The sequence below is a fragment of the Strix uralensis genome, chromosome 4 (genome assembly GCF_047716275.1).
Source record: "Strix uralensis isolate ZFMK-TIS-50842 chromosome 4, bStrUra1, whole genome shotgun sequence".
NCBI classification, from domain to species: domain Eukaryota; kingdom Metazoa; phylum Chordata; class Aves; order Strigiformes; family Strigidae; genus Strix; species Strix uralensis.
The window spans coordinates 98458286-98473827 of NC_133975.1; the positions used below are offsets into that span (position 1 = coordinate 98458286).

The window sequence follows — 15542 nt, forward strand, 5'->3', positions numbered from 1 at the left end:
ATGTTTTAAAAAATTCTCTATGGGTTAATTGATTAATTCTTATCTGAATGTTAAACACCTAGTAAGTACAAAGCAGTAACAAATACCGTACACAATATACCACCGTGCATACACACACACACACACACACTCTCTCTCCCTCCCTTCCCCATCCTCCCTCCAAATTTCCTCAATTAAAGGAGTTCACTCCAATTTCGCCTGGGCTGTAATTCATTTCTCAAGCTAAGTCTTTTGTTACTGTTTTTGAACAAAACACACAGTACTTTTGTTCTTGCCCATTCAAATAAGAAAAAGTTGCAGTTCAAAATAATGAAAACAATTTCACTTTTGTTATTAATCTTTTGTTTTAATCATAGTACTTGATAAACAGCTGAACAGGATCCTAGTTTAACAGAAGGATAAACAAGAACACTGATGACAAGTCGTTACAACTGCCTTAATGTACCTTTTGCTTAATGAACATTTGAATATGCAATAAAGTATTTTTGGAGGACACCCCAAAAGAAAACAACTTGCTGGTTGACCAACAGAAACAACTTCCTTTTTGCTATTATGTTGAAATCAAAGTCATTTATATATAAAAATAAATGTTATGTTCTAACAAGAACATTTTAGACAATTACATCTGTGCTTAACAAAAAAATATTGGTCACTCAAGACTAGAATAATTAATATTTTAAAGGTTTTAGATTATCAGAATGTATGGATACAACTCAACACAAACCGTAGCTGAAGGGAAACAGGACTGAAAATATCAATTTGTCCATCTGGAATAAAAATGCGACTAAATTAACTCATTAAATATTTAAAATACTACCATGGAATGTGACAGTAGATATGGTCCATACCTACTATATCAGAGGGAAGGAAAGTTTAACATGTAATAATTCGTACCTTACACATTTAGTTAAATATAAACATTTGTTATTTATACATAAAGTCGCTTCCAAAAAACTATTAATAAGTGATTTAGTTGCACTTAAAATCAGTTTCATTTCTCATTTGCTGAGTATTAACTTTTCTTAATCTTAAATCAACTGTCACTAGTGCACTTTTAGTTAAGATTTCCCCTCAGGTAAGTTTTAATCCTTTTAGAAGAGCCCCCTCACCTAAACCATGAATGTACAAAGTGGCAAAAGTTAATCCCTTTTAGTATAATCATAGTTTATATGCTCATTTTATAGCCAATAATAAGAATAGGCTTTCCTTTGCAAAATCTCCTTCACAACTTGCAACAAATGCCACGCACTCAAAGGAAATAGTTAGGCATGGCTAGCACTTGTAAAATGCCAAGGTCTGACAAGTCTTGTCGCTTCCTCCACATCAAGCATCTCTTACATGAAAGAAGATTCCCTTCAGCTCGCCAAAAAGCTTCCACAAATCCAAGTTAGATGCTTCCTGGAAACAAAGATTTTTCAGCTCTGTTTGGCACAAGACTGATTCATCCCGCAGCTTTATGCTTTCCTCCACAGCACCCACATACCTCACCACAGTGATGGCATGCTCTCAAGGGGAGGTAGCAGCACATACATGGAGCAATGAACGAGAGTGCCACCAGTGCTAACCAGCGTAAGCAGAACTTGTCATCACTAGTGTCACACGAGCAAGGATCAGAGAAATCTCCTTCAGAGTCTGACATGCAGTGATACAGCATGCTCTCTGCGCAAAGCATGCAACTAACTTGGTAGATACATCTTTTAATAGGATCTGGCGCATCTTGACATTTTCCTCTGCCATTATCTTCATGATTAAACCTTTCCTGGCAGTATATACAGCGGGAACGCTCACCATCCTCTTTTCTTCTTTTTGAGTTTTTAAATTTTGATGAGGAAGGCTGAGTTTTAAATACCACAGAACTCTTTGAGTCTTTCAGGGAATTCAACTTAGTTCCATCCCCACATGGGTATAAATAGTCAGATTTTTTACTGTCTGATTTAGAAAATGGTATATTTGAGTCTGCGTCATCCCTCTCCAGGTCGTTCTTCCACATGTCAGGATGCCTGTAGTCTGCATAACGACGTATCAAAATGTCACGAGGGTTTATTCTAACAATTTCATCTTCATCCTGAAAACTAACGTGTCTGATTGACTTCAGTGGGACCTGGAATGGCAAAACAAGATAAGTTTACTATAGTGAGGTCCCAAATTTATGTCCACCTACAATGTAAAAATTAGAAAATTAAAAACCAGGATATTTTTCCTTGCTGCCTGAAGATAAAAATTTCAGCTTATTTTCTTATTAGTATGATTTACAGACTTCCCCACAATAACGAGCTTTTTGCATATGAGGACCATGAGATTTAGTATTCTTTCCTGACTTTTTAGTATCTTATAAAAGCTTTGGATACTTTGGTATCCGCATAAAACTTGATACTGTTCTCTGAATTATGCTCAAAATTCATGTTTTAACATCTTACAGTAGCAATTAATTCCACAGATCAATTACGCCTTACGTGAATTTGCTGATTTCATGTCAGTGATGATCCACTGCTTTAGGATTACCTCCCTGATACATTCACTTTGAGTTACTCATGTTATCTAGGAGAAGCTTTCCTTTATTCCTGCTCTAAGTTTTCAAACTCCCTCTGATTTTGCAACATGAGTATTGAATACTGGTTAGCTATTCTCAAAGCTGCGTTCTACATAAGGATTTTGCCATATGAAGAATAATATTCAATAGCACGATCAATCAATAGCAGGGGCTTCTAAATGCATCTCCCCTTAGCTAATATACAGTACTTAAATCAATTAGTTTAGGACACCAGCAGGCAAACACTTAAGTACTTTTTAAATTTGCAGTTTGTAATGAACTGACCATAATTCAAGACCTTTTACCTCAAAAGGCAAGTACAAAAGAATGTGCTAAACGCATACAAAACAAACAGCAGAGAGATAAGATAGAGTTCTCGTTTATTCTGCCTTACAATGAAAGGGCATGGGGACATGAAAAAGTTGTTTAAGGTGGCGAATTTGAGTCATCGGAATTGAAATACTGCAGACCTTAGATTTAAGTGTAAGATAGCAACAGTGGATTACCACTGAATGTTACTGAAATCACATTACAAGTGACTTTCAAGAAGAGGTGCAAATAATAACAGGATAAAAATTTAGCACACATGTATGGAAGGAGCTTCCGAAAATAGCTGACAGTGCAGCAAAAAAGCAGAAGTCTCAGTATCTCCCAGTATTCCTGCCTTACAGACAGGCAACTATTCTCCTACACTGTAGGGCTGTTATAATCGGAGCCAGAATATAATGGAGCTTCAAGTCAAATTCTGCCTTTTTCTCCTGTCAAGTGCAAGCCTGCAAATCATCTCACAGAAAAGACTGAGGGGGAGAAAAAAAAAAAAAAAAAAAAAATCATACCCTAACCCATTGGCCTTACAAATTCTTCCAGAATCATGAATTATTTGGGAATGCATCTTTGGCATCTGTTGCTTTGAGAGTGTTTACCTTATTAGTACTGATCAAATTCATGAGAATTAATGTGTCACCATTCCATAGTCTAGGACAACAGAGTTGAACTGCCTGTTCCTAATGCGTTGCAGTGTGTAACAACAAACTACTGAAGATGATGTTTTAAGTTAACACACTTTCACTTTGCACGTGTCTTATGTTCCTACTACACTGAAGTCTGCATGCCCTGGTTTTGGGATTAGGAGGCAGAGGAGGGAAGAGGGAAGGCAGCTGGGAAAGAAGAAGGAATAGCTTCTTAAAATATGCCAGCTTCTGATTATGTAAGAATACCTGTAGCCTGCTCTAACCATCACTGCCCTGCTTAATAATCCTTGTGTGATATATTTTAAGTACAGAACTGTAATTAGTGCTGCTTTGTTCTGGAAGTTTCAACTGGAGTATGCTAACAAGAGTAATTTTTTTTCTTGGCTCCAAGCCACGTAGTTGGACTTCCACAAGGTCTTGAGGATACAGGGTGAAGAAAGGTTATATCCTATTCAGCTAACATCACTGCTCTTCCATACTTCACCAGGCTCCAATGCAAGCAGTCATGCCTCCCCTTTGCTTATAAAAGCAGAGTGCTTCTCAACTCTAATCTGTTTTCAAACAAGAGAAAGAGCCTATTGTTTTAGCATCAATAACTAGCTATGGTGAATTGGCTTTTTTGAACTGTTAACAGCATAAATTTATTTAAGAGAAAAAGCATCAAAAATGTCATTACAATTCCGTATGTTACAGGCATAAAGGATCCTTACCACACTGTCCACACAGAATATTACACATGCATTTAAGACATTAAATAAAACCCATTGTTTAAAAGAAAAAAAACCTCAAACCAAAAAAATTCACCCTCTACCTCCTATTCCCCAGATGGCTAACAGCCATTAAAGATCACTACAAATACTAACAACTGTAAAATTTGACTTCTCCTCAGTCTTTGAAGGCTTTTTGTTTGAGCTGAACACACCACGTACATAGAATTCATTTTTTTCAAGTCCCCAGCCAAACACCTACTAAAATGCTTAAGGTCTGACATATTACAAACAAGGTAGCATTACGTTATTTATGCAACTGATACTAAGAAATAATTTTTTAAGAAAGCAAGTGGGAAATGCTAAAAACCAAGAAAATGGGAGAAATGTTGGAAAAACTTTATAAATAAAGTGCTTACATATTGGGTGTTTAATGGGATGTATATGAAAGCATAACGTACATGAAACCTTAAGAACAATACACAATCCAGATTCAGTTAGGTGCAGGTATCAGCAAAATTCAATGAGAATAACGCATATTAGTCCTCTAGCCATTCAAAATTATAACTCAGTACAAGTGCCATCTCTGTCCAACAGATGAAGCAGGAAGGGAGGAAGAATATTACAGCAAACTGAAATTCCACAGAGAACCTCATTAGGCAGAAAATTTCTGACACAACTGAACTCACTAGTATTACACCTGGCTTGAAGGGGTGCACCTTTAAACAAAGCTTGGACACTTGCTTGGTACTGTAGCCTTCTCTGTCTCTCCTCAAGCAGGTATACCTGACTTTGGTCAGCTTGCAACTTCACAATACGAGGACATCGGTAGCTGAATATATCATCGCAAAGTACTACATTTAAGTTAAACACACATCAGTGTATCAAAAGCTGAAGAGCTGAGGGACTTGGGTATTTTTTACTAACAGTCGAAGTATTCCAGGTAAAGACGTGAACTATCGTTAATCACTTCTTTAGTTTGAGCATATACTTCTTGAGATATTAAACTTATGAGCACAGTAAGAGTGTTCAAACTTACTTATACAATATTGAAACAAAATAGGTATTTACCTCAAGATCTGCTGTGCCACATGGTCACATGTATGGACTTTAGCTGACACAGCGCAGTGTGTGCACATACTGAATGTGAGATTTTGTTGCCTATGTTCCAAATGTGTGCACCACATGACCACGCAAAAAGCATGGAGTGTCAGATGCAGGTGGTGCTACAATATGAGAAAAATATTTTAAAGAGTATCTACTTAAATTTCTGTGGAATCTCACATAACTTCAGTCTGCAAGAAGTGAATTCTAACATTGTCATTTCAAAGAAATTCCCATTTAGTTTCTATCAGACAGGCACTACCCAGTATACCACAGCTTAAATTATCACGTTCTCAGTAGCCCATTCTGTATGTGCTCTTAAAACATACAGGTATTTTAGGCTACTGCACTTTACAACTCAGTGAAGACTAACAGCGCACAGAGTGCTGGTTACTGTAGCTGTTAAGTGTTAGCTGCAATAATCTAATCACCATTCTATTCTATTCTAAGAAATTTTTAAATTCTCCTTGCAAGTAAATGGGAAGAGGTAAAAATATGTACCTCTTGATAAACAGAACAAAAAAAAAAATGAGGTGACTTACACAAAAAGATAATTGGAGCAGATCCATGATTAAAAAAAAAAAATCAAAGTTTGTAATTTCAAGCTCTTTAGTTAGTTCTTCAGATAACACTGTTTGCTCCTTTTGCCCAATAAAGCAGTTAAAAAGCAGCTGACGCAAGACTTTAATACAATCCTGTCTTTCTTTGCAAGAATGACTGAGGGTATTAAAAAGCTTTATTTCAAGGAACAGAAATATTTTCTGATGAAGTGTTCACAACTACTTGAACTTGCATTCTGCTTTGACTTCTGTTATCAAGCTTATTCTGAAAGGTTTCCCACGTGTTTGCTTCTAGGCATAAGACCCTTAAATTAATTATTATCCAACTCACTATTATGTCTACTTCTACAGTCTACAAAAACTGTCAGTTCTTTGAGGCTTAGGAAAAAAGCAACACATATTGTTAAAGGAAAAGCTGTAACATTGCCTTTCCAATCTAATGTTGCATAAATATGACCTCTTTTAAGAAATGTCTGTACATCAGCCTTCCTCACGTGTTTTTCTTAAGTATCTGTTTACCAATAGCTTAATATTTTTGATTCATAACTGATAAAATGTTTTCCTTTCCATACCACAATAGAATATTTTAGTTTAAAGAGGCAGTTAGAAAACACAATGTTTCACTGAAAATATTAAGTTAAAATGCCCCACTGTGTGATGCATCCAAGATATCCATTTTAAAGACACTTTTCAATATTTCTAATCAAAACACTATTAGTATACATGTAACCAAGACTGAGCTCATGGCCAATTAACATTTTCTGAACAAATTTAAACAGCTTTTCAAGGCTGCAGATACAGAAGTGTGTAATACAGAAATCTGACTTCAAAGAAAGTGGAAGATTTATTCATGTAGTCTGCTGCACTACAGGCATAGGTAAAGCTTCACAAACGTTTACCTCTGCCACAATAATGCTGTAATATTTCAGCTGCAAAGCTTATATTGATAATTTCAAGAAGTTGAGAGTATAATGCTACATACAGGGACTCAGAATCAAAGTGCTTTCTTGTCAGAAACTACATACAGTGCCATTAATGCAGCAAGTGAAGTAAGAACTCGTTTTTTTGTTGGTAGTCTTACCTGGTTAGGTTGGCTAGGAAAACAGGCTCTCCTGGTGTTGAAATCCTCAAATGCTGAAGGCCTTAAATTTGCACTGTTGTAAGGTTCACTGGTTACTACAGTTTCGTGTTGGAAAAGGTGATCTTTCATTAATGAACCTGATGTATTTTCTTGAGTAGTCTAGAATACAAAAGAACTCCCTTGAAATGATTTTGCATTTATACAAAAAACACACCAAACATACCAAGTCCATATATGAATGCATTAATATTCTACATACTGCGTTAGAGGCATCCATAAACACAAGTATTTTTAAATACACATTTTTGAAGTACTCGTAAGTAGGTATTTTCTTTACTATGAGCCAGCCTTGGAAAATAAGAGTTCATTCTCTGCAGCGTGTACACAACTTGGGCATTAGACACACATGCCTTTGTAACTCAGTTGCCAAATCAGACTGAGGAACTTCTTTAAGAAAGAAGAGATTAGCCCAGTCTCTGAGATGATGTTTTCTCTAAGTACACCCAGAGCTGCCAGAATTTACAGGTATACAATTGGAGGAACAAATTTCTAGTAAGACTAATAAGGCAAAAGCTAGTCAGACCTTTTAATAAATTAAAAGCAAGATCAGCTGGAAAAGCACAGAAAGCCAGTTTTAACATAATACTGGCTCAATTAAAATACTGAATTACAGCAGTGTGTACCAAACAACTAATGACTGTCTTTTTGAAACTAAGGTTGTATCAGGCAATTTGATACAAAAAAGAGACCATGTGGCAACGTATAACGAGATATCACTCAGAATAAGGAAGAGGAAGTATGTTTGGGTGGAATATTGGCTTGTGAGATGATCCAATTTCTGAAAAGAACAGAAAAACAAACAGTTCTCATTCTTTAAGCTTAACTGACTGGGATATACTTAGGATACAGTAGAGTATATTGATACAAATCCCATCGGGCTGCCAAAAAATGTATTGTGTAATGTTTTGTTTGTATTAGAGACGCTGTAAAGTTAACTGGCTGTCATCATCTGATAGCACTGAGAAAATTCTGGCATCATCCAACTTCCAGCAATGAGAATGTTTCAGCTTTATTATATGAATTTGTGTATATCAAGAAAACATTAAGGGGGAAACAATAGAAATACCACAGAAAACTACTGAGGCAAACCTGAAGTTTTGGCAGGTTAAGTACTAACACTGAATCATTAGTTTTCATTTATCAAAATACTTAAGGAACTTATTCTGGGATTACATTAGCACCTCTCGTACATAAAAACCTAATGTATCAAGTTTGAAGACATCTAGATAAAGTGGAAGTAGCTGTTCTATAGCTCTTTAAGAGAAAGAAAATCATCACATCACAAAGAATTTATATATTGTTCAGAAGCGCTCTGAGTGGAAAAACATTAAAATTAGTAATTAATTAATGATCAGCTTTAGTTAATACTAGAGAGCATACACTCCATGAAAGACAATAGCTTAATCAGGTTAAAGTTCCACTGAAAAATTTTGAAGACAGGGAAACTCCAGAGAGAAGTACTTTTTGCAGATCCTTGAGCATGACAACATCACTAAGCAAGTTGACCCTGTTGTCAAAATTATATTTCCTGGTCAAACACTATTGGGAAAGGAGTACAAAAGAAACATTGAAATGACTGGCAAGAGTTAGATTTCATGGATATATACTTATTTTAAGAGCAAAAAGCATCAAATATTTGTGCAGTATCAAACATCTTCCTAGCAGGAGGTACTCCTGCAGGTACGTTGCCCCATGACATAAAAAACTTCCAAAACACTGGTTCAAACTACAGGAGAGCTGCATTCAGAATGAGGAAAATGCCTTCAACTATTTTTGGTTTGAGCAATGTTATAAATGCTTACAAGCAGAAACTATTTAAGCTAGGAACACACTTAACAGCTAGAAGCCATTTTACAGAAACCACAGTGATAAGCACTACCTAACCCCCTCACCCCCCCAGCTATTGTCAATTTGAGTGTTTTAGGGAGGAGGATGAGAGCTGCAAAAACTACTACTCCTTCCTTCCCAGGGAGAAAACACATACTACCCACAAGCCAGTCTTTATCCCTGGGTGAGATTTGCAGCAGCCTGCATTACTTCCTGTCCCTGCAGGTGATTCACACCTTTTTTCTCCAGAAATAAGTTACCCACACTACAGAGCAAAAAGGACACATGCACATGCTCACACAGACACTCACGCTCCCCTTGGCAGTCAAGAAGGGCTCCATCTAGTAAAGGATACAGGCGCTGATCACCTATTACAGTGCTAACTAGCAGTGCCAGACACTGATGCATGAAATACAAACCTTAATCTTAAATCAAGCCTTTGAGCCCTATACACAGCAATTATAAAGGAATACTTTTATAAAATTCCAACACAGACACCACAATTCAAGCTAATTGACTTTGAGGACAAATTTGGGGGTGGCAGGAGACAGTGAAAGGCATCTGACCTTTGTAAGGCAAGAACTGGAGATAGCAGTTTGGAAAGCACAATGCTGAGCCTACCAACGCAGACACTGCAGGTAAGTGGACACAACTTAACTTCTAGTATTTATGAAAAATAAAAAGCGATCAGGTCAGTTACGATCTTATTTAGTCTATGAATATTCACTATGCTGAACTACAGAAACGCCAGATGAATATCCTGAACTCTGTATTTTTAATTAAACTAGTAGTTTAGATACAGCCAAACCATGTTTATCGGTATTAAAAAGGCTTTCTTTGGGTGACACTTCCTGCTCCAGTGTGATGTTTTATGATAAGGTCATAAACATCTGAAACCTCACCTTTATGGTGGAAACACTGACATCCTGAAGGCAGAGGCCCTAGAAACAACAATGCTATCGTATTGAAAATGCATGTAAACATGCAAAGTTTTCCACAAGAAGTAAGCTTGGTATATTAAATATGTAGAATCATAGAATGGTTTGAGTTGGAAGGGACCTTAAAGATCACCTAGTTCCAACCCCCCTGTCATGGGAAGGGACACCTTCCACTAGACCAGGTTGCTCAAAGCCCCATCCGACCTGGCCTTGAACACTGCCAGGGATGAGGCAATCCAGCTTCTCTGCACCAGCATCTCACCACCCTCACAGTAAAGGATTTCTTCCTAATATCTAATCTAAATCTACTCTCTTTCAGTTTAAAGCCATTACCCCATGTCCTACCACTACACTCCCTGATGAAGAGTCCCTCACCATCTCTCCTGTAGCCCCCTTTAAGTACTGAAAGGCCGCTATAAGGTCTCCCCAGAGCCTTCTCTTCTCCAGGCTGAACAACCCCAACTTTCTCAGCCTGTCTTCATAGGGGAGGTGCTCCAGCCCTCTGATCATCACATTACACACATGCACAGATGCATACATTCCCCTTTTCTACTGCCCAAAGCAATTACACCGCCCACATTCAATATCCTTTAACCACAGCCTGCAAAGTACAGTACTGGCATAGGTTATTCAGTATCATCTGTAAAGTAACCTACGCCAGTTTTTAATGCACAACGGAAATCTGGTTTGCTCCCAGCTGCTGGTATAATAATTACTGTCCTATGGTTGCTAAGAGATACTCTGAATTTTTTTCCAAGACTACTAAAACATTTCTGTGCGCGCAGGCAAAAGGATGCTGGGTAAAGCAATAAAATGACTCCAGCTGTAGCTCTCCAGCAGAATTCAAAGCCAGATGACAGCTGTAGAGAAAATGAAAACCAGACTGAGCTTCTCTTCTTCTTCTTCAAATTTTCTCTCCTTACTTCTCCCAGTTTGCCAGAGTTAAGTCTGGGAGAGAATTCAACATTGTTCTGCAAACGTTGTTAAAAATGTTCTGCTCTAAGTAAGTTTAATGATTACACAGAAGGATGGATGAGAGACCACATTTCCGTTGCATCCCAGTTCTTGTATTTACTTCCCATGAGGTCTGAAAATCTGCTGTTTGATGCTAACCAACACAAGAAGCATTTAAATGTTTTTTTCCTTAATTTTTAAAATTTTGAATAAATGATACAAGTTTAAAAAACATTTGAATAACTTCCTTCGCTTTAGCTATTTCTAAGACTGATGGAACAACTATTTTCATACTTGGCAAAGAAACTCTATTATAATCAGGCATGTATTTCTGACATGGACTGAAATATTACCTAGATTACTCTGAATGTTTTGTACAGTTTAAAGTAAAAAAAATAAGGCATTTGACATGCCTCTTTCTTCCAAGGCTGTTCCACCTAAATATAAAAAGCATACTAGAGGTTATTAGGGATTCCAAGGAAGGAGCTAACAAATTAAAACACAAAGCATAACCTTAAGGAAATGAGAGAGATGGAGATGTAAAGAGACTGTTAGGGATACTAGTGAGGAAAAAAAAAAATTTCCTCCTCTTTTTTCAATACTGTTCCACAAAAAAAGCTTAATAAACCCAAATAATTTTAGCACAATATATTATTAGATTTATTTAAAATAGATAATACAAATTAGTATTATTTTTATTTCTAGAAACTACACCTAGCCAATTTAAGTGCATTATATATTGCTAAACTTTAGTGTTTTATGATGCAGTATTTTCTCCATAAAGACAATACTGTCAAGGGTAAATTATTTCACATTTCCTTACAAGTCAAAATGTCAAGTTATTTTTGTAAAATAAAATTTCTAAAAATCTTTTTTTACAAACAAAATAAATTGAATGGTCAGTAAATAGTGCATTATACAAAGGGGTCACTAAACAGTGTATTTACAGAGAGGCACATGAATCATTTATGTCCTTTTCGCCTGCACCAAAACTATTTCAGACGCACGTAAGTTGCAGGCCTTTTCCCCTTCGTATTGACAAAAAGCCCTATGTACCTATTTCTGAAAGAACAAGCCAAAATTTTTTTTTCTGCTTAGAATTTTTCAGTCTACAGTTTTCTTCCACCAGTAGTAAGAAACTCAAAAGCGTAAGTGCTCCATTTCTTTATTACTTCAAAACTGTTAAAATGCGTTGGTAGCCTATAAATAACACCAGTATGGCTGAATCAACAAAACCTGAAAGAAATTAAGACTCAACTACTCTATTTTTCAGTTCTCAAAAGCAAGACTTATGCATTTCAGTATCCAAAACCCACAAAAAAATACTTTTAAATGCATGAGCTCTAGATTTCATTTAGTTAGATTTACTTCTAAGAAGAAAAAAAAAAAATCTGATTTTTATGTTTTTTCAGTTAAGCTAAATGAGTTTTAGAGCAAGAAGTTTATATTTGGTAGAGGAAAAGAATCTGAGCCAATCTTTGAACAAACAAGCAAACTGACTTAAACAAGCTGCTTGCCTACTGCATTCAAAATGCCTGGTTTTATACCAGAAAAACCAAACCTCCTACCAAAACAAATCCTGAGTGTGTATTTCCATGTAAGTATATATACATTCCCAGGATCCGTTTACAAACATTACAGGAAGTCAGAGAGCTCTGCATTAACTCATTTGTGTATTTCTATTTGAAATTAAACTAGTAAGACTAAGGCTTATTTAATGATATAAACAATTTGCATGTAATATGTTCATTAAACAATAGTAAGCATTTAAGCAACCTTTACAAGTATGAACGCCCTTAAGTAATGGTATTTAATACTAAGATTCTAACATTATTTGTGAACAACAGAGCTTCTAAAGAAGCTATAATGAAGCTATGTCTTCTTAAAATGATAAATTTGATTTCAGTAAGAAGAATGCTTTCTCTGTGAGATTCTTCTTTGAAGAATGTAAAAAAAATTTTTTAACAATCTAGTGATTCAAGATTGACTATAGTGAGCAAAATGCTAGCCTAGAAAGCACAAGAGTTCAATTTTTGGATTTGCATTTGAGTTGCATATACAAGTTTTGGACAACCCTATTTCTGCTTGCTACGTCTATAACGTGATATAATTACTGCAAGTAGACAGCAGTGCCTCTGACTACATCAGAAGGCTGTGTTTTGATCTTATTTGGATCATTTTATTTGCTCTCTGTAGCACCAAATATAACCAGTCAGTAAAATAACTTATGAAGCATGTTTTACCGTCTTCATCACTAATCACCTTAATTTTAAAAAAAAGTTAATGAAATTTATGTACAAACTACATACTACGTTCATACTTCAAATATGCACTAAATACAGGATTCCTGATGGTAAGATGACTAGAACAGCATAGGCAAAACACCTTGATAGCAGATGATGTAACTGACAAAGACCTATTAAAATTAATATTTTCAAATGTGCCATGATGACATCCTGGGGACTTTACCTATCACACTAACTAAAGAAGAAAGAAGTGAAACTGGAGAATACCAATACACATGATAGTTACTACAGGGTACAGACAAAAATATAAGTACATTAACAAACATGCTATGAAAAGTAAGTGTGAAATAACCCTTTCTGATATTCTGTTGTTTTAGACAACTTATGGCTACTTAATATTTTTAATTAAATGGATGAGCTCCACTGCTTGATCTTTTGTACTTCATTCCTCAGAGGTTACAATTACAGTTCTGGAAGATTGTTCTGAAGAAACAACAAACATCCCATTGCCCTCATATCCAAGTGTCAAACTGCCTTTTATCATTCTGTCCACACTCTAAAATGTGCTTGCATAGATACACTCCAAAACTTACTCAAAAATACTATTAGAGATTTGGGAAAACAGCTTATAGAATAAAAAAGGGAAAAAAATATTATTAGGCCTTTTAAACTATAGTGTGGTGGGAAGAAGGGGGACAAGTCAACATGACTCTTCAAATACACATCTTTAAACAAAATGGTCTTATCAGTCTTCCAAGTTGAAAAAAACCCTGGGGTATCAAGTTCCACTTACAACAGTATCAATCTTGAAAGGGGGAAGGAATTAGTCATTTGGAGGAGAATGTACACTATTTGGTATTTCCAAGATATTCTTGATGACTAGAGCTGGTGCCTGTAACTAAAATGCTGTAACCTTTCTACACTGACACTCATAACACTGCAATTACAGCTTTGTTATTGATACATATGCCTGATTTAGATGAAGCATAGGTAAACCAGGGTGGGTTCAGCCCTCCCTGCATTTCTTTTATTTCCTCCTCCTAGTATTGTTATCGATAGGCAATTCTAGTATAATTTATTTTACTTTGGTATGCAGAGATATGGTAAGAGAGATTGGCTAGCTTTTTTTCCCCTCTAGAAAACAGGTAGTTCTTGCCATCTATCCACAGCATGAATCTGCAATTAAGCAATATGTGTTCTGGTGAAGTCATGAAATATGTTTTCCTGTCTGGAATGCAACAGACAGAACTATCAGCAGTTTACACCAAACAAGATTATACGTAACTTACAGAGACAGTCTTTTTAAAATATATATATTTATTTTTTTTAAAAAAAATCTATAAAGTAAATCTACATCATCTATTTACATATCTAAATATATCTATATTTACATCTATCTATAAGAGATGATGTAAACACACTTTTCTCTACTTTCCCAATAACAAACTCTGTAAATATAAAAGAATCACAGATATTTGCTTCAATTTTGGCATCCTTATAGAGAAACATAATAACTAAGCAGCATAATCAAGAGGTAATTAGTTTCCTCTAATCTCATTAGGCCTGTAGAAATTGCTCAATTATTAATCCTTGCAACAAAGCGTGTTTAAACAAGTCTTTTAAAAGCTGATTAAGGATTGCATTAACTTTGGCACACATTTCCTCTACCCTGTCAAAATCTCATTCCTATTTTAAATCCAAAATATCTAATATTTATAGCAATTTTACTTCAAAGTGCCTTTATTAAATAAAGCACTGCAAATAAAGAACAACAGGTGGTTGCACAGCCAACACTTACACAGAGATACATTTCTTCTACCATAAAATGGAAAGAAATCAGGAGACTCTTCTGCATTGCCACTGCATTGCAGTACCCTTTCTAAATACTTGACTCTCAGACTCCTATCATAATTTGATTCTTACCCATATCTTCAAAGTAGGCTGCTAATTTTCTTGATTTTGTGTTGTAGAGGTTCTACACTGCATCTATTTACACTGATAAAAAATTCAATGTTGCATAAATGACAAAACTCTTTCCCTCAAGAAACCACTTAGGAATACTATCAGTTTTTTGAATAGTCACTAAGACCCCTGAGTCAACTTGTTTCTGTATCAGCTTCGTATTAATTTAAGTATCTGCACTCTGAAAACTGAATGTATGTGTGAATAAATCCAAGACTTTCCCTGAAACTGTAAGTAGGAAAGAAGAGATGACAAGCACAGACACGTTTTTACTAAGTTATATTACAGCTATTTACTGTATAAATGTATCCATAATATTTGTTTATACTGGCTTTTTAATTACATGGATTCTTCGCTATTGCCAGGCAGTGCTACACATCAGTGTGACAGCACTTGATATTTGTGTAAAGCATTGTAACTCTGAAGCATAGCAGGAGATAAGTTTTTACCTCTTATGCCATTATGGCCTATAGAAATTGAATGGTGCCTATCAGGATCAATAAAAATTTGAATCTAAACAAGCGACTGCTTTATCTTGTGTTTTTAAAAATTATCTGAACTTCCATCCTTGTTTGGACTACATATTTCAGCATCTTTTCACC

General features: G+C 35.7%; 1 protein-coding gene across 4 annotated transcripts in view; it reads right to left on the reverse strand.

The window, feature by feature from the left end:
- Positions 1–325: 325 nt before the first annotated feature.
- The window catches only part of SPRED1 (sprouty related EVH1 domain containing 1), a 60094-nt gene continuing 44877 nt past the window's right edge, over positions 326–15542 (reverse strand). For all 4 annotated transcript variants that reach the window (XM_074868173.1, XM_074868174.1, XM_074868175.1 and 1 more), the window contains 2 exons: positions 6954–7112; positions 326–2101 (listed from right to left, as the gene is read on the reverse strand). In XM_074868173.1, the coding sequence (XP_074724274.1) occupies positions 1442–2101; positions 6954–7112 (819 nt within the window). In that variant the 3' untranslated portion in view covers positions 326–1441. The remainder of the gene's footprint in view (positions 2102–6953; positions 7113–15542) is intronic.